The following is a 20,714-nucleotide window of genomic DNA, read 5'->3' as shown; positions in this document are numbered from 1 at the left end:
AGAATGGTCATAATTTAAAAATAAAAGAATAATAGATGTTGGCATGGATGTGGTGAAAAGGGAACTCTTACACTGCTGGTAGGAATGTAAACTAGAACAACCACTATGGGAAAAGAGTATGGAGATTTCTTAAAAAACTCAAAGTAGAACTACCATTTGATACAGCAATTCCACTACTGGACATCTACCCAAAGGAAAATAAGTCATTACATGAAAAAGATACTTGCATGTACATGTTTATAGCAGCACTATTTACAACTGCAAAAATATGGAGCCATTCTAAATGCCCATCAACCAATGAGTGGATGAAGAAAATCTGGTATATATACACCGTGGAATACTACTCAGCCATAAAATGGAATGAAATAATGGCCTTTGCAGCAACTTGGATGGACTTGGAAGCCATTATTCTAGGTAAAGTAATTCAGGAATGGAAAACCAAATATCGTATGGTCTCACTTGTAAGTGGGAGCTAAGAAGCTGTGAGGAGGCAAAGGCATACTGATATAATAAACTTTGGGGACTTGGTGGGGAAGAGTGGGAAGGAGGTGAGTAATAAAAGCCTACATGTTGGGTACAATGTATACTGCTCAGGTGATGGGTGCACCAAAATCTCAGAAATCACCACTAAGAAACTTACCCATGTAACCAAAAACAACCTGTTCCCCAAAAACTATTGAAATAAAAATTTATATATAAAAAACATGACAGGAAATCCCTTCCAAAGCCAGTAAAAGCAGTCTAAAAATAAGAGACTGCAAAACAGAAACAGAAATTTGGTTTAGGAAGTCATAATTCAGATTTTTTTTTGCGACAGAGTCTCGATCTGTTGCCTAGGCTAGAGTGCAGTGGTGCGATCTTGGCTAACTGAAACCTCTGTCTCCTGGGTTCAAGCAATTCTCCTGCCTCAGCCTTCCTAGTAGCTGGGACTATAGGCGTGCACCACCATGCTCAGCTAATTTTTGTATTTTGAGTAGACACGGAGTTTCACCATGTTGGCCAGACTGGTCTCAAACTTCTGACCTCAAGTGATCTGCCTGCCTCGGCCTCCCAAAGTGCTGGGATTACAGGCGTGAGCCACCTTGCCTGGCCCATAATTCAGATTTTAATGTAAACTGCCCCCCCAATTTAAAAATATTAAATTTAAAAAGTTTTAATATCACACACAAAATTATGTCAGCCCGCCAGATCTGGCCCAAGTTTCATTGCTTGCAACCTCTGGATAAGGAAAGATTACAAAGTAAAAAAATATATAATTACAACTTAAAATCTGCACCTTAGCAAAAAAGAACAGAATGGAAACTACATAAGATCAAAAGAGATAGAGATGAAAACTCATATAACATTCTGAGAATGATGAGAACTAGGGAAAAAATATTAAAATGTTAAGGTGATTAAAATGATGATAAAGAGCAGAGACCAACATATAGGTAATAAGTGGTCCTGAAGAGCTGACAATAAGAAAATTTCCTTAGTTGAAAAAAAAGGTCTTCAGATAATGAAAACCATGTTCAGATGTGTACACATGTACCTACCTAAGAAAAGGAAAACAGGATACACTACAGTTAAGAGGGGTAGTCAAAATAAAGAACTCAAGAATGTATGTTAGATAAAAAAGATACACCAAGGTACATCATAATAAAACTGCTAAAGAAAAAAAAAAACAAAACCCAAAGATAATATGAAATCTTAAAAGCACCAGCAATAAAAGATACATTATTTTTAAAGAAGTAATAATTACACTTTCAATATTAGAAATCAAAGGGAATAAGGCCAGCCCCAGTGGCTCATGCACGTGATCCCAGCACTTTGGGAGGCTGAGTGGGTGGATCACTTGAAGTCAGGAGTTTGAGACAAGCCTGGCCTACATGGTGAAACACCGTGTCTATTAAAAATACAGAAATTAGCTGGGCATGGTGGTGAGTGCCTGTAATCCCAGCTACTTGGGAGGCTGAAGCAGGAGAATTGCTTGAACCTGGCAGGTGGAGGTTGCAATGAGACAAAATTGTGCCACTGCACTCTAGCCTGGGTGACAGAATAAGACTCTCAGAAAAAAAAAAAAAAAGGAATAGAATTGCATTCAAATGACAGATGAGAATAACTGCCAACCTTGAGCTTTCTACCCAGGAAAACATCCTTCAAAAAGAAGGTAAGCTGGGCTCAGTGGTGTGCCCCTCTAGTCTCAGGTAATCAGGAGGCTGGGGTAGGAGGACTGTTTCAGGTTAGACGTTTGAGGCTGTGAAGAGCTACTGCATTCCAGCCAGGGGAACATAGCAGGGCCCCATCTCTTTAAAAAAAAAAAAAAAAAAAGGTAAGATAAAGATGTTTTCGACAAAAGAAAAAAATAAGAGTTGAAAGAATCTGGTTAGTATCCTACGTGTTCTAAAAGAAATACTGCAGGGAATTCTTCAAGCTGACAGAAATGATCCCAGATAGAAGCATGGTCATACAGAAAAACAATGAAGAGTACCAAAAAGGCAAATATACAGGCAAATCAAAATGATTACTGACTTAAGAAAATAATGTTTTGTGGGCTTTATAACATATGAAAAATTAAAATAAATGACATAGTAGCACCAAAGGCTAGAGAGAAGGTTAAATGTAGCAAAAGTATTAATAATGCCTTTATATTGTATGGAAAATTTTAATTTAAAATTTTTATTTTATTTATTTATTTTTTTGAGAAATAGTCTCACCGTTACCCAGGTATGGAGTGCAGCAGTATGATCACAGCTCACTGCAGCCTGGATTGAACTCGTGGGCTCAAGTGATCCTCCCACCTCACCCCCTGGGTAGTTGGGACTACAGGCATGTGCCACCACTCCAGGCTAATTTAAAAATCTTTTTTTTTGTAGAGACAGGGTTTCACCATTTTGCCAAGGCTGGTCTTGAACTAGACTCAAACAATCCACCTGCCTCAGCTTCCCAAAGTGCTGGAACTAAAGGTGTGAGTCACTGTGCCTCGCCTAAAAATTTGAATTTTTAAGATTTAATTTGAAAATCAATAAGGATATATTCTTGTAATAATAAGGACAACCCACTAAAATAATAATAAAAGAATGTTTAATATAAGAGGCTGAGGTGGGAGGATCACCTGAGCCCAGGAGATTGAGGCTACAGTGAGCTGAGATCATGCCACTGCATTCCAGCCTGGGTGACAGAGGAGACACTGTCTACAAAAAAAAAAAAAAGAAGAAGAAGAAAAGAAAGTAAGTTTAATAAAATAGTAATTTTATTAAGTATAAAGTGAACCAAATATTCCAAATAAAAGGCAAAGTCTGTCAGACCGAATTTTTAAAAAATAAAGCTTACAAGAGACATAGTCAAAATAATGTAAGGCTAAAAGTAAAAGGATGAGAAAAGATAAAGAATTTTTAAAACCTTGAGAAACTATACCAATATCACACAAAGACTTTAAAACAAGAAGTTTAGGCTGGGTGTCGTGGGTCAGACCGTAATCCCAGAATTTTGGGAGGCTGAGGTGAGTGGATCACTTGAGGCCAATAGTTCAAGATCAGCCTGGCCAACATGGTAAAATCCCATCTCTACTAAAAATACAAAATTTAGCAGGGCATGGTGGTGTATGCCTGTAGTTCCCCACTACTAAGGAGGCTGAGGCATGAGAAGGGCTTGAACCCAGGAGGCGGAAGTTGCAGTGAGCCAAGATTGCACCACTGTACTACAGCCTGGGTGACATAGGGAGACTCTGTCTCAAAAAAAAAAAAAAAATCAAAAAACAAAGACTCCTTTAATTAAAGTGGGATACATAGTAAAGATACAGAAGCAAATTCAATTAAAAAAGATAATCCTAAATTTGAATGCACCTAATGATACAGTCTCAAAATGGAAAAAAAAACTGATAGAACCAAAAGGAAACACAATCTCAATCATATCCTGAGATTTTATTTTTTTTGAGACTGAGTTTCACTCTTGTTGCTCAAGCTGGAAGTACAATGGTGCGATCTGGGCTCACTGCAACCTCCGCCTCCCAGGTTCAAGTGATTCTGTCTCAGTCTCCCCAGTAGATGGGATTACAGGCGTGTGACACCATACCAGGCTAATTTTTTGTATTTTTAGTAGAAATGGGGTTTCACCATGTTAGCCAGGCTGGTCTTGACCTCCTGACCTCAGGTGATCTGCCCACCTCAGCCTCCCAAAGTGCTGGGATTACAGGCATGAGCCACTGTGCCCGGCCCAAGATTTTAATCCACTTCTTTTAGTAACTGATAGAACAAACAAAATCAATAGATACATAGAAAATTTGAACATCATTAGTATATATTCCTTTCATAGACATAGTATTCAATTTGTTAAACATAGAGGACTATTCAGGTTTTTCTGCACATAACAAATAAGAATATATTCTTCTCAAGTATACATGGATACTCATTAAAACTACCATATGGGCCAGGCGCAGTGGCTCATGCCTGCAATTCTAGCACTTTAGGAGGCCGAGGCGGGTGGATCACCTAAAGTCCAGAGTTCGAGATCAGCCTGGCCAGCATGGTGAAACCCTGTCTCTACTAAAAACACAAAAATTAGCCAGGTATGGCAGTGCATGCCTGTAATCCCACCTACTCAGAGGCTGAGGCAGGAGAATCACTGGAACCTGGGAGGTGGAGACTACAGTGAGCCGAGATCGCGCCACGGTACTCCAGCCTGGTTGACAGAGTGAGACACTGTCTCAAAATAAATAAATAAATAAAAATAATAAAACTACTATATGCCAGGCCAAAACAGCTATCAACAAATTTCAAAGGGCTGAAATGATATGGAATGTATTTTCTGACTATACTAGAATTAAGCCAGAGAAGTCAGCAAGAGCAAGGTAAGAAGAAATACCAAATATTTGGAAATTGAGTTATCGATTTATAACCTGAGTCAAAGAAAAAAATCAAAAATTAGAAATTTTTAATTGAATGATAATGAAATCAAAAATTAGAAATTTCTAATTGAATGATAATGAAATTAAAAATTGTCGGGGGGAAAGGATGCTGAGAGAAAAAATTATAGACAAATCTATGCATTCTAAAAGAATATAGGCTGACAATCTAAGTATCTCAAAAAGTCACAAAAACTAATAAAATAAATAATCCCAGCAAATTAAAATCAAAGAAAGGAAAGGAAGAAAGTAATAAAGAAAAAGGCAGAAAGTAATGAAATGGAAAACACACTGCAACAGAGAAAATTAATAAAGCCAGAAGTTGGTTCCTGGAGAAAATTAATAATGCAAACTCTTGCCCCTTTCCTCAGCTGCCGCCAAGGTGCTCGGTCCTTCCGGGGAAGCTAAGGCCGCGTTGGGGTGAGGCCCTCACTTCATCCGGCGACTAGCACCGCGTCCGGCCACGCTAGCCACACACTCGCCCGCACCATGGCCTCCGTCTCCGAGCTCGCCTACATCTACTCGGCCTTCATTCTGCACGACGATGAGGTGACCGTCACGGAGGATAAGATCAATGCCCTCATTAAAGCAGCCGGTGTAAATGTTGAACCTTTTTGGCCTGGCTTGTTTGCAAAGGCCCTGGCCAACGTCAACACTGGGAGCCTCATCTGCAACGTAGGGGCTGGTGGGCCTGCTCCAGCAGGAGGTCCTGCCCCCTCCACTGCTGCTGCTCCAGTTGAGGAGAAGTGGAAGCAAAGAAAGAAGAATCCGAGGAGTCTGATGATGATATGGGCTTTGGCCTTTTTGACTAAACCTCTTTTATAATGTGTTCAATAAAAAGCTGAACTTTGAAAAAAAGTAAAAAATAAAAAAAATAATAATAATAATACAAACTCTTGAACACTGGGGGAAAAAAAAGAAAATATTCCTAACTTTTATATGAGGATAATCTTGACAATTTCATTGCAAGGAAAAAAATAGATAGACTAATTTCTCTCATTCAGTAGTCATAAAAATACTAAAAAATTTCAGCAAATTAAATCCGGTAATAGATAAAAAGGATAATGCATAACAACCAAATCTGATTTATGTAAGGAATCTAAAATAGATTTAAATTGGAAAATCAATTAATGTCTTTCACTACATTCACAGAATAAGGGGGAAAACTGTATCATTACCTCAAAAAAAGAATAAAAAGAACCTCATTCCTCCAAAAGAAAACAAGAAATGAAAGAAACAAAAAACAAATGTGACAAGTGGAAAACAAATTGCAAGATGGTAAGCATAAAGCCAAATATATCTGTGATTATATTAAATGCAAGTCAACCAAATAGTTCTGATAAAAGATAAAGTCTGTCAGATTGGATTAAAAAATTATTGGCATATTCAACATCATTAATCATCCATGATATGAAATTTAAAACAACAATGAAATACATCCTCACACCCACACAAATGGCTAAAACTACAAAAATTAACAATACCAAGTATTGGAGAGGATATGGGCAACCAGAACAAGGTCTTATGTCTCTTCACTTTGCTGATGAGTGTAAACTGTTACAACCACTTTGGAGAACCATTTGGCAGAATGGCAGGATCTACCAATGCCGACCATATGCACACTCTATATATGAAGAATCAATATACGATAAACCAGTAAAAAAAAAATTTGAACACACCAACAGAACAACAAAAGACATGAATAATGTTAAGGAAAATAAAATGGCCAATAAGCATAATGAAATACAATTCAGCCAGACACACTGGCTAAGAGGCTAAGGCGGAAGAATCCCTTGAGCCCAGAAGCTCATGGCCAGCCTGAGCAACATAGCAAGATCTCATTTCTAAAACTGAAATAAAATCGAAAAATAAAAAGAAATGCAATTCAAAACAATCATGAAATAGTGTTAAAAACAAAAACCATATGATTGTCTCAATAGACATGGTAAAAGCTTTCTGTAAAATCCAACATCTCTTCATGAAAAAATCCTCAACAAACTAGGCGTCAAAAGAATATCCCCAAAATAACAAGAGCCATCTATGACAAATCAACAGCCAATACCACTCCTATTCAACTTAGTACTGGCAGTCCTAGCCAGAGCAATCAGGAAAGAAAAAGAAATAAAAAGGCACCCAAATAAGATAAAAAGGAGTCAAACTATCTCTCTTCACAGACGATATGCTTCTACATCTAGAAAATCCTAAAGATTCCACCAGGCTGGGCACAGTGGTTCACGCCTGTAATCTCAGCACTTCGGGAGGCCGAGGCAGGGCAAAAAAACTCCTACCTGAGGTAGGAGTTTGAGACCAGCCTGACCAACACAGTGAAACCATGTCTCTACTAAAAATACAAAAATTAGCTGGGCATGGTGGCGGGAGCCTGTAATCCCAGCTACTCAGGAGGCTGACACAAGAGAATCACTTGAACCCGGGAGGCGAAGGTTGCAGTGAGTCAAGATTGCGCCACTGCATTCCAGCCTGGGCAACAAAGAGCAAAACTCTGTCTCAAAAAAAAAAATGTCCACCAAAGGGTCCTGGAACTGATAGACAACTTCAGTAAAGCCTCAGAATATAAAATTAATGTACAAAAATCAGCAGCATTTCTACACACCAATAATATTCAAGCTGAGAGCTAAATCAAGAATGCAATCCCATTTACCATGGCCACACAAAAAATAAAATACCTAGAAATAAATCTAACCAAGATGTATTTCTACCAGATATTTTTACATCCATACATCTCAGTTAGATGTATTTTTACCAAGTAAAGATCTTTACAAGGAGAATTATAAAACACTGCTGAAAGAAATCACAGATGACACAACAAATGGAAAAACATTCCATACTCATGAATTAGAAGAATCAATATCATTCAAATGGCCATACTGCCCAAAGCAATCTACAGATTTAATGCTATTTCTATCAAGCTACCAACATCATTTTTCACAGAACTAGAAAAATATTCAAAAATTCACATGGAACAACAACAACAAAAGTCTGAATAGCCAAAGCAATTCTAAGCAGAAAGTACAAAACTGGAGGCATAACATTACCATTGGACTTCAAACTATACTATAAGGCTACAGTAACCAAAACAGCATGGTACTTACTGGTACAAAAACAGACACATATACCAACAAAACAGAAAAGAGAATCCAGAAATAAAGCTGCAGACCTACAGCCATCTGATCTTTGACAAAGTTGACAAAAATAAGCAATGGGGAAATATCTCTCTATTCAATTCAAATATCTCTCCATTCAAGGGTGCTGGGATAGCTGGCCAGCCGTATGCTGGACCCCTACTTTTCACCATACATAAAAATTAACTCAAGATGGAGGAATAAAGATTTAAAGTAAGATCTCAAACTAAGAATCCTAGAAGAAAACCTAGAAAACACCACTCTGGACACTGGCCTTGGGAGAGAATTTTTTACTAAGTCCTCAAAAGCAATTGCAACAAAAACAAAAACTGACAAGTAGGACCTAACTAAACTAAAGAGCTTCTGCACAGTAAAAGAAACTATCAACAGAACAAACGGACAACCTATAGAATGGGAGAAAATATGAAAAAAATGCTCAACATCACTAATCATCAGAGAAATGCAAATCAAAACCACAATGAGATACCATCTCACACTCCTCAGAATGCCTATCAAAGTAAAAAAAACAGAGGCTGCGGAGAAAAGGGAATGCTTATTCACTGATGGTGGGAATATAGATAAGTTTAGTCACTGTGGGAAACAGTTTGAGATTTCTCAAAGAACTCACAACTACCAAGGTCAGGTACGCACTTTGGGAGGCCAAGGCAGGTGGATCACTTCGGGTCAAGAGTTTGAGACCAGCCTGCCCAACATGGTGAAACCCTATCTCTACCAAAAAACACAAATATTAGCTGGGTATGGTGGTGGGCGTCTATAGTTCCAGTTACTCAGGAGGCTGAGGTGGGAGAATCACTAGAACCTGAGAGGCAGGAGTTGCAGTGAGCTGAGATTGTACCACTCCACTCCAGCCTGGGTCACAAGAGTGAGGCTGTTTAAAAAAAAAAAAAAAAAAGACACATGCACTCATATGTTCATCACAGCACTATTCATAATAGCAAAGACAAGACACGGACTCAACCTAGGTGCCCATCTGTGGTAGATTGGGTAAAGAGATATGACACACATACACACACACGCACACACACACACACACACACACAAACCACAGAATACTACACAGCCATAAAAAAGAACAAAATCATGCCTTTTGCAGCAACATGGATGCAGCTAGAGGCCATTATCCTAAGTGAGTTAATGCAGAAACAGAAAACTGAATATCATATGTTCTCACTTGTGGCAGCAAAACACTGGATACACATGGACATAAGGATAGCAACAAAAGCCACTGAGGACTGTTAAAAAGGGGAAGAGAAGAAGGGACAGAAGGGGGAAAGAGTTGAAAAACTAACTACTGGATACTATGCTCATTGCTTGAGTGATGAGATCAACTGTACCCCAAACCTCAGCATCACACAATATGCCCATGAAACAAATCTGCACATTACCCCGAATTTAAAATAAAAGTTGAAATTATTATTTTTTTTGAGACTAAGTCTCGCTCTATTGCCAGGCTGGAGTACAGTGGCACAATCTTGGCTCACTGCAACCTCCGACTCCCTGGTTCAAGCAATTCTCCTGCCTCAGCCTCCCAAGTAGCTGAGATTACAGGTACATACCACCACACCCAGCTATTTTTGTACTTTTAGTAGAGACAGGGTTTCACCATTTTGGCCAGAATAGTCTTGATTTCCTGACCTCGTGATCCACCCACCTCAGCCTCCTAAAGTGCTGGGATTACAGGTGTGAGCCACCACGCCCAGCCAAATTGAAATTATTTTTTAAATAATAATGAAGACCAGGGGTAGTGGCTCATGCCTATAATCCCAGCACTTTGGTAGGCTGAGGAGGGCAGATCATCTGAGGTCAGGAGTTCCAAGACCAGCCTGGCCAATACAGTGAAACCCTGTATCTACTAAAAATACAAAAATTAGCCAGCCTGTGGTGGCACGCACCAACCACTCAGGAGGCTGAGGTGGGAGAATTGCTTGAACCCAGGAAACAGAGGTTGCAGTGAGCTGAGATCGTGCCACTGCACTCCAGCCTGGGTGACAGAGGGAGACCCTATCTCAAAAAAATATAAAAATAAAAATAAAATAAAATAATAATGGCCAGGTAGACTCAAAAGAAAGAAAAGTCTCAGGATTTTTTTTTTTTTTTGAGACGGGAGTCTCACTCTGTCGCCCAGGCTAGAGTGCAGTGGCGCATAGGATGGAATGCAATGTTGCCCAAGCTGGAGTCCAGTGGTTCGTATCTTTTGCCTGCGCAGTTTTGGCTCACTGCAACCTCCGCCTCCTGGGTTCAAGTGATTCTCCCGCCTCAACCTGGCCATGATTTAAAAGCAGATAATACTCAATTAAGATATGGATAATGAAAACTGGTCATAAGTGGTCATGGAGACTCAAAACCAGATCTGTCTGATTTTAATCAGAAGCATCAACCTTTAGAGTCAAATAGAGGCTGGGCATGGTGGCTCACACCTGTAATCCCAGCACTTTTGGAGGCTGCGGCAGGAGGATCACTTGAGCCCAGGAGCTCAAGACCAGCCTGGGCAGGATAGTGAAACCCTGTCTCTACAAAAAAATTTTAAAATTAGCTAAGTATGGTAGTGTGCACCTACAGTCCCTGCTATTTGGGGGGCTGAGGTGGGAGGACTGATTGATCCTGGGAGGTGAAGGCTTCAGTGAAATGTGTTCGTGCCACTGCACTCCAGCCTGGGCAACAGAGGGAGACTCTGTCTCAAAAAAAAGAAAAGAAAAGAAAAGAAAAGATAGAAAAAGAAAAAGAAAGAAAATAGAGTCAAAAAGATCTGTCATAACTTGAGGCAAGGCACTCAACCTCTTCCCAACTTCACTTCTCTAACCTATACAATGTGGATAACATAATTTTGGAGGGCTTAAATGAAATCATACATATGCATATATGTTTATCATGTGATTAATACTCAATAAATAACAGCTTCTTTTCCTCTCTGGCACAGGGAGACTGATACTTTTTTTTTTTTTTTTTGAGATGGAGTCTTGCTCTGTTGCCCAGGCTGGAGTGCAATGATGCAATCTTGGCTCACCACAATCTCCGTCTCCTAAGTTTAAGTGATTTTCCTGCCTCAGCCTCCTGAGTAGCTGAGATTACAGGAGCCTGTCACCATGCCTGACTACTTTTTGTATTTTTAGTAGAGACGGGGTTTTACCATGTTAGCAAGGCTGGTCTCAAACTCTTGACCTCAAGTGATCCACCTGCCTTGGACTCCCAAAGTGCTGGGATTACAGGCGTGAGACACCATGCTCAGCCTTGAGAGACTACTGAAACAGTTTCGAATAGATTTTGGTGAATTTATACCCTTACCTGCTGCAAATTCCTCAATTGTCATTAGTGGGAACCGGATTAAGGAAAGTGCTTTTCCTAGAACTTTTTGTTTATTTCCAAAAGTCACAGGTAATTGTTGTCTCTGACATTCCGCTTCTGCCCAGCGTACAACAGCTCCAAAAAGTCGACTTTCTCGAATACTGAGTGTGTCTCTTTCTAGAACTGCACAGAGTGTGTCTATGGGCAAAATATAAAATAAATCAAATTAGGAATATTTTGCTCTCTAACCAAGCATACCAACAGATGTGCTTAGATCTGAACAAAAAATAGGTTAGACACTTAAAACTAGACTTTATACTTTAAAATATTAAAGAATTAAAGGATTTAAACTCCAAAGTGTTCCATAAAAATTACTTTAAGGTTAACAATCAATTTGTTACTTACCATACTGCAATATTAGATACAGTACTCTCCTTATACATTTATGCCATTTATCAAGTAAACTCAACTATCCAGAATAAGATTAATAAGCCACAGAAAAAGGTTCCAAGTTATTTACATAAATTCTTAAAGTCTACAGATTATAATTCATTTGTTCATTCAGTAAATATTTGTTATTAAGCACTCACTATGTGCCAGGTACTATTCTAGGCACTGATTTTTTCTTTCTTTTTTTTTTTTTGAGATAAGGAGTCTCATTCTGTTGCTCAGGCTGGAGTGCAGAATCACAATCTCAGCTCACTGCAACATCTGCCTCTCAGATTCAAGCAATTCTCCTGCTTCAGTCTCCTGAATAGCTTGGATTACTGGCATGCACCACCATGCCTCGCTAATTTTTGTATTTTTAGTAGAGACAGGGTTTCACCCTGTTGGTGAAGCTGGTCTCGATCTTCGGACCTGAAGTGATCTGCCTGCCTTGGCCTTCCAAAGTGCTGGGATTACAGGTGTGAGCCACTGCATCCAGCTGGTACTGATATATCATTGAACAAAAAGTTAAAAATCCCTGCCCTCATAGAGCTTACATTCTAATGAGGAAAAACAGATTAAATAAACATACATAAATTCAAGTATCTTAGATGACATATGTGAGCAGAAATATCAGATTAAGAAGAATCAGAAACGCAGTTTAGAATAGGAAGGAGCCAGGCATGCTGGCTCATTCCTATAATCCCAGTACTTTGGGAGGCTGAGACAGGAGCATGGCTTGAGCCCAGGAGTTTCAGGCCACCCTGGGCAATATAGTGAGACCACATCTCTATTAAAAAAATGTTTAAAAAATTAGCCAGGCATGGTGGCATGCACCTGTAGTCTCAGCTACTCAGGAGGCCGAGGCAGCAGGATCACTTGAGCCTGGGAGGTCAAGGCTGCAGTAAGCCATGATGATGCCACTGTACTCCAGCCCAGGCAACAGAGTGAGACTATGCCAAAAATAATAATAAAATAGGGTGGTTTAGGCATGCTTCATTTATACCAAGACTTGAAGGAAGTAGGGGAATAAAACAGATACCTAGAGGAAGAGTATGCCAGGACTAAAAGTACAAAGGCTGTCATATGAAGGTGTGCCTGGCATGTCTGAGGAATGGTAAGGAGGCCAGTGTGGCAGAGCGGAGTGAGCGGGAGGGAAGAGTAGCAGGCAAGGAGGCCAGAGGCTGTGGGGAGTGGGGGCAATCATGCAGCACCCTGTAGATCATTTGACTTTTACTCTGAGTGACATGGGGAAGGCCTGGAGGGTTCTGAGTTGTCACACTTTATGTTCTGAAAGAATCATCCTGGCTTCCATGTTGAGAAGAGGCTACAGTGGAGACAATTATCAGTTGGAGGCTCTTACATCAATCCACGTCAGGGATGACAGTGGCCTGGACAAAGAGGGTAGCAGTGGAAGTGGTGAAAATTGATCAGATTTAGAATATATTCTGAAGGAAGACTCAATTAGATTTCCTAACAGATTGGATGTGAGGTATGATTTAAAGAGAGGTGTCAACAATAACTGCAAGGTTTATATAGCTTCTGCGCTGGAGGGATGAGAGTGGCATCAACCAAGATGAGAAAAACCACAGAAGGTGCAGGTTTGGGGTGGGGAAAGAGCTGAAGTTTAATTTTAGACATACTAAGTTTGAATTCCCTATTTGACATCCAAGTATATACATCATGCCTGTACCTCAGGTCCTCACTCAGAATCATTTTTCTTTTATGATAGGCAAAATTAAAATAAACTCAGTTACTTTTAAGTTCCAGCAGCCCAGAAGCAGTAAGTTCAGAAGAGAAAGGGATTTAGAGGCTAATATACTAGAATGAAATGATAAACTGCAATCTAACAGGGATAGAGAAAAGAGGAAATTTGTGAAAAGATGATGTTAAGTACTTTAAAAAAATAGCAATCAAAGGTCTCATAGAAAGATTTTTAAAAAATAAAAACAACACTTCAGAGACCTGAGGGCTTCACTGTACAATAATAATATAACTGATACTTATAATAGTGAGCATTAATAATTGCAAGAATCCTAAATTACATTCAGTACACATTGTTTAACATAGGCAGGTAAAGTAAAACATGTTTTCAATTTCTCAAAGGGTCAAAATAAATACCCCAGTTTCTAAAAAAGGACAGTTCTAGATGTATAGGAAAATCTCTAAAGAACTTAGATAAAATGGAACTTCTATGAAATATCTAATAGTTATACTTTAAATTAAATTTAAATAAAAATGAGTATGCTATAGTTACAGTAGAAATCAATTAAAACATTAAATATGATTATATTATCCAGAAATACATATCAGAAATACATTTCTTTAAATACTTTTTTTTTTTTGAGACAGAGTCTTGCTCTGTCACCCAGACTGGAGTGCAGTGGCGTGATCTCGGCTCACTGCAACCTCCACCTTCCAGGTTCAAGGGATCTCCTGCCTCAGCTTCCTGAGTAGCTGGGATTACAGGTGCCCACCACTACGCCCAGCTAATTTTTGTATTTTTAGTAGAGACGGGTTTTTACCATGTTAGTCAGGCTGGTCTACAAACTCCTGACCTTGTGATCCACCCACCTTGGCCTCCCAAAGTGCTGGGATTACAGGCATGAGCCACCACGTCCGGCCTTAATTACTAATTTTTAACAAGTACATTTGAAGTAAACTAGCCTATGGGGTAGAAAAACAAACAGACAGGTCTTCTATTAGCAGATGTGTTAAAATAAGAAGTTAAAGCTGAGAGCCAAATAAAAATCATAAAAACACAGCAGATGTTTCATAAATATAACACAATACTAAATTTTCATATAAACAACTGTGAGTCAAATCAAAGCAACAAGTATTTGTTGGGCTTCTAGGCTGTACAAGGCACATACTTCAAGATTCCCGGGTTCCAATGGCATGCATAATTTAAGAGCTATTTATAAGGTGTAAGTTACCCAGATGTGGACAGTAATACTTCAAATAAGAACAGACTGAAGAACAAATGAAGCATTTGACAGCCCCTAACAGGAAGGAAATTAGGATTAAGCAATGTTTCACTAACAATTTAGGCGGTGTTTAGGACTCTCAAATATCCAGTAACTTAACAGACACCATATGCAGGTGCTGGGGAGGAGTCTGATTTAGGTCCTGTCCTTCAGTGTATTATAAGCAGTGTATTATTTGTTCCCAAGGTACTGTGTAATACACAGGTAAACTAATAACAGGATGTTAGAACAGAGGAATATACCAAGCATCATGGAGGGTGAGTACCCCTCTCAAAAAATGAGTCATGGGCCGGGCGCGGTGGCTCAAGCCTATAATCCCAGCACTTTGGGAGGCCGAGGCAGGTGGATAATGAGGTCAAGAGATTGAAACCATCCTGGCCAACATGGTGAAACCTCATTTCTACTAAAAAATACAAAAAACAATCAGCTGGGTGTGGTGGCGTGCGCCTGTAGTCCCGGCTACCCAGGAGGCTGAGGCAGGAGAATTGCTTGAACCTGGGAGGAGGAGGTTGCAGTGAGCCGAGATCGCACCACTGCACTCCAGCCTGGCGCCTGGCAACAGAGCAAGACTCTGTCTCAAAAAAAAAAAAAAAGTCATGTGGAAGTGTTATTTAAGCCAAGATCTTAAGACTGCGTGAGAGCCACCCAAGATGGGAAGGAAAGGCATTATTCTAGACACAGCCAGTCAGTCCATTTGATCAACAAATATCAGCTGAACATGTACTACATTCTGCTGTCTTTAGTGCTAGAGATACAGTGGTACACAAGGCAAAGTCCCTTCCTTCAGGGAGTTTACAATCTAGGAGAGAAAAGGAGACAATCAACATATATATAGATACACACACACACACACACAAACACACACAAAGACAAATACCTAGATAAGACTTTCAGAGAGCAAATGTATTACAGGAAAATAAATCTGAGTAAGAGTAATGAAACAGAGATTGCTTAGGGGAACACGGTATCTAATTAAGTATGTCTGAGGTCTCAGGTATCCTTTAATCTGAGATGCAGATTCAGGGGGAAAAGGATTCTAATCAGAAGGAATAGCAAACACAAAAGAATGGAATATAAACAATCCTGGTCAGCACATATGGGACCTGAATTAGGGGAAGAATGGTAGGAGACAAAGTCAGATGTAGGTAGAGGTAGGCAGTGACTTGTAGCGGTTTACCAAAGATATTTTCTCTTCTTCCTGGGTTGTGACTAGTCTGCATCTCCTGGCTTCCCCAAAAGTTAGGTGAGATCTTATAACTGAATGGGACCAACAAAATAATGGCCAAAATGTAGGTGCTATATCAAGGCCAAGGCTTTTAATATGTGGGTATGTTCCTGTCCACACTTTCTCTCATCCGCCAGCAAAACACAGATAATAACTAGGCACTAGAGAATAACAGAACACAAGAGAGCTACCTGCTGACTATAATACTTCCTTGGTCTGTTATATGAGTGTGAAATAAACTTCTTTTGTGTTTGAGCCAGTCTGCACTTTTAGGTCTATTTCTTACCACAGTCTAGCCTAATATACCCAGACAAATCCAAGACCTGATTACACAGGGCACTGTGGGTTTTGATAAGGAATTTAAATTTTATGCAAATAGCAGTGGGAAGACACTGGAAGCAAGGAATTTATATGACCTGATTTTTTACTTATAAAGATCATTCTGGCTGTCATGTAAAGACTGGAGTATAGAGACTGGAGTGTATGGGAGGAAGAGTGGATGAAAGAGACCACTGCAATTATGCAGGTGAAAGACAAAGGTGGCTTAGACTAGGTGGTAGCCACAGATATGGTTAAGAAGTGGTCAGATTCAGGATACATATTCAAAGTACAGCCATGAGCACCTGCTGATATGACTGCATGTGGGGTATGACAGAAAGAATAATCAAGAATAACTCTGGGGTTTTTAGCCTGAACAATAAGGTTCATGGTGGTGCTGTTGAGGAAGACTGAAAACAGTTGGAAAGGAACAGAAGAGACCTAACAGAGAGAGAGGGGAATCAGTGGTTCTCCTTTAGCTGTTTTGTTTCAAATGCGTACAAAATCTCCAAATGAGGATGTCAAGTAAACAGTTGGGTATATGAGTTTGTAGCCCAGAAGAAGACAGGGATTGAAGATACATGTTGGGTTCATCATCAAAAATAGTATTTAAAGCCATGGGCCTGGATTAGATCTCTCTACTCTCCTACAAGACAAAAGGTACATTTTTAGCCTGTCATTAGATGGTCTTCTATCAGCTGGTTTTAACCCGCCTTGTACCTCCTTCCTCTTATACACTTCTTCCTAAGGATCCACTTGCCCCTAATGCCCTCCGCTCTCCACTATCCAAATACAGTAAGTCCTCAATGTTTGGGTTCTTGGAAACTGTGACTTCAAGTGAAACAATGTCTAACGAAAGCAATTTTACCATAAGCCAACTGATATAAACAAGAGTTAAGTTCCTACGGCATATTTCTGGTCACAAAAATACCACCAAGCTTCAAGACTCAAAGCACTTCTAAACTAAACAGTGAAACAGGCTGGGCGTGGTGGCTCACGCCTGTAATCCTAGCACTTTGAGAGGCTGACACAAGTGTTTACGAGGTCAGGAGTTCGAGAACAGCCTGACCAACATGGTGAAACTCCATCTCTACAAAAGACAGAAAAATTAGCTGGGTGAAGTGGTGCACAACTCTGTAATCCCAGCTACTCAGGAGGCTGAGGCAGGAGAACCTCTTGAACCTGGGAGGTGGAGGCTGCACTGAGCTGAGATCACGCCACTGCACTCCAGCCTGGGTGACAGAGCGAGACTTCGTCTCAAAAAAAAAACCAGTGAAATAAATGTGAGCTATACATACATTTAATAAAGATTAATAAAGACAAGAAAGAGAATCATTTACCCAATTTTTGGTGAATTAGTGAGCATCAGTGAGTGACAGTGGTCATGGTGCTGGGTTAAACCCAAGAATAAACGTTTACGAAGTGAAAATTTTGAGGAGCACCTCCCACACAATGCAGTGCAAAAGCAAACAATAACATAGTGGGCTTGCTGAGCACTTTCATACTGTATCATTTATCATCAAATATTTGTATGATTATCATATATGTTACACAGTTTTACTTGATAGATCATTTTCCAATTCACTTATTCCAGTTCAGAGTTTCAGCTGGCCAAACCTTATCCCAGTGGCTTCGTACAAGGCGAGAACCAAACCCACACAGTATGTGATTTCATCACAGGGCACACTCATGCACACTCTCATTTAGACTGAGGCCATTTTGACACACCAATGAACCTAAAATGCACATCTTTGGGATTTGAGAGGAAACTAGAGTACCTGGAAAAAACCATGAAGATATGGGAGAACATGTAAACTCTATACAGTGGTCCCTGCTAGGAGTCAATTTTTTTCTTATCAACATTATAACAAAATGACATTATTCAAGGACCTACTGTACTATCCATTCTTTAAGGCTCATATCAGAACCTCCTCTGTCAAAATTTTCCTAACACTACTGCAATGTGAAGTAATCACTCCGTTTTCTGGATTTGCATAGTAATTATTTTCTAAATGTCTAATTTGGAAAAGGCAGAAGGCCGGGTGCGGTGGCTCAAGCCTGTAGTCCCAGCACTTTGGGAGGCCGAGGCGGGTGGATGACGAGGTCAAGAGATCGAGACCATCCTGGTCAACATGGTGAAACCCCGTCTCTACTAATACAAAAAATTAGCTGGGCATGGTGGCACGTGCCTGTAATCCCAGCTACTCAGGAGGCTGAGGCAGGAGAATTGCCTGAACCCAGGAGGCGGAGGTTGCGGTGAGCCGAGATCGCGCCATTGCACTCCAGCCTGGGTAACAAGAGCGAAACTCCGTCGCAAAAAAAAAAAAAAGAAAAGAAAAGGCAGAAACCACATTTTACCATATGCCTTCTTTTCTTGTTTTTTTTTTTTTAACTTTTAAGTTCAGGGGCACATATGCAGGTTTGTTACATAGGTAAACTTGTGTCATGGGGCTCTGCTGTACAGACTATTTCATCACCCAGGTATTAATGCCTCTCTTCTATTAGTGTTTTAAATCTTAATTTTCACATATTTGTTCTTTGATTCTCCAATCAGATGTTTCCTTAACAAGACAACTCACCTCTTACTCATTTTTATATTTTCTATGGACCCTAGAATAATGCCATGCATATAGTGAGAATGCAACGAATATTTATTTGATTTGAAATCTTTTAAAAGGCAATGAGGCAATTTTAGAAATATTTTCACCAAAACAAAAGAAAGCAAAAGTCTTAGAGAGACTTCAATCATTTGGGAAAGCCACTAATTTAAAAACAGCTCCTTCTCCAACAAGGCTGACAAGTAAGGCATTAAGTGTACTTAAAACGTAACAGTTTACTTCATAGTGAACTTACCTATATCAATATCAGTAAACCCTTCTGCACTTATTGCATCCATTGTGCTTTTGTCTATTGTATCTAGACAAAGACTAGCAAGCTGAGGTTCATCAAATAATCGAGCCTAAACATATAAAGAGATAGTTAATTAACTTTCATACTTATTTTACCTTTAGGCTGCATATATTCAAAGTCAATACTGTAAACAGTTATAATTGCTAATCATGTAAAAATATCTACTTAAAATACAATAATGTCTACACATTCTTAAAAATTTTCATTCTACAATCAGAAATGAAAAGCTAAAAATACAAATGCCCTACTGAGATGAGAACGAATTCCTATTACCAATAACAATCCTGTTATTTTTATTTTCATGTGCTTATATGTGTGTGTGTGTGAGTATGTGTGCATACAGCCTATTTTCTTATACATTACTTATTCTGATCCTTAATGAACTCTTCATGTTAGATAAGGCTTACATTCTTATCCCATTTTCCAGGTGGGGAAACAGAGGTTTGGAGAGGTACAGTGACTTGTCTAGGATCATCTAGTTGAGTATGTTGCAAAGCTAGTACTTAAATCTTAGTCTTATAGTCTTTTCACTAAACTATAATACCAATTGTCAAGCACAACAATACAAATACCAGATTTTCTCCTTCATTGCCTGTTTTGATTTTGGGGAGAGAATAGAGTACAAGAATGTTTGAGGATGAGAGCTCTGGGAACCTAAGCAAAACTAGGTCTAACAACACAAGAACAAATACATAAATTCACACGATGGAATATTATACAACAGTGAGAATGAACAATCTACAACTACACAAACCAATATAAATGCACCACACAAACCTAGTGATGAGAGCAAAAAGCCAGAATATATAATGAGCAAGAATATGTACTGTATAATTGCAGCAGAACTAATTTTGGCTTTAAGATGTTAGAAGTCAAGCTTACAATATGTGCTTTATCAATATGTATGTTATAATTCAAAAAAAGAAATTTGTAAGCAGGGCAGAGTATATGTCAAACTCAAGCGAGATTATTAAAAAGCCAAAACACCACAAAAGGAGGTATGACGATAGGCATGCCAATCACCAACCTTTCATTCTGGCCTGGGGTCAGTTCTCTTTACATTTTAGAGGATGGGCAAACACTAAATGCCCAAAGGTATTTATGTTGGATTGGGCAGAAACTTCTGAGAATATTGCCAATTAATTAGCCATATCATAAATGACACCAATTATTTGGCATGACTGATGACTCATTTAATTTTAAAGTAAAATTTATTTTAAAGGATTCAAGAATTCAGATACTACTGAACAACTGATAAATATATAAACAGTTATCTTCTATTTTATGGGGGTAGAGAAGAAAACATTAAACACACTGGCTTTAAATTTTTTTAAATTTAAACACATTTAAAAAATTTTATATATAGTTTTTAAATTTAAAACATTTACATATAAAATATGTATAGAATACTCAAATATGTTTGAAAATGCACTTCCTAGATTATACACTGAGCCTGTTTACAATAATTTGCTTTGTCAAATTTTAAATAAATTTTAGCACTAAATAAAACATTTGTACTAGTA

The 20,714-nt window shown here is 39.0% G+C and overlaps 1 protein-coding gene and 1 pseudogene across 1 annotated transcript in view; one reads left to right on the top strand and one right to left on the bottom strand.

Annotated features, from left to right (window-relative positions):
- The window catches only part of BTBD1 (BTB domain containing 1), a 50,210-nt gene that overhangs the window by 11,912 nt on the left and 17,584 nt on the right, over positions 1–20,714 (bottom strand). The window contains exons 3-4 of the mRNA XM_012449381.2: positions 19,135–19,240; positions 11,326–11,523 (exon numbers count right to left, since the gene is read on the bottom strand). Coding sequence (XP_012304804.1) covers positions 11,326–11,523; positions 19,135–19,240 — 304 coding nt within the window. The remainder of the gene's footprint in view (positions 1–11,325; positions 11,524–19,134; positions 19,241–20,714) is intronic.
- LOC105715134 (large ribosomal subunit protein P1-like) lies at positions 5,243–5,734 on the top strand (annotated as a pseudogene).

This window comes from Aotus nancymaae, unplaced genomic scaffold, assembly GCF_030222135.1.
Source record: "Aotus nancymaae isolate 86718 unplaced genomic scaffold, 86718_ANA_hifiasm-v0.15.2.pri h1tg000064l_0, whole genome shotgun sequence".
NCBI classification, from domain to species: Eukaryota; Metazoa; Chordata; class Mammalia; order Primates; family Aotidae; genus Aotus; species Aotus nancymaae.
The sequence above is the reverse complement of the archived record's forward strand: the minus strand, read 5'-3'. Positions and strand labels throughout refer to the sequence as shown.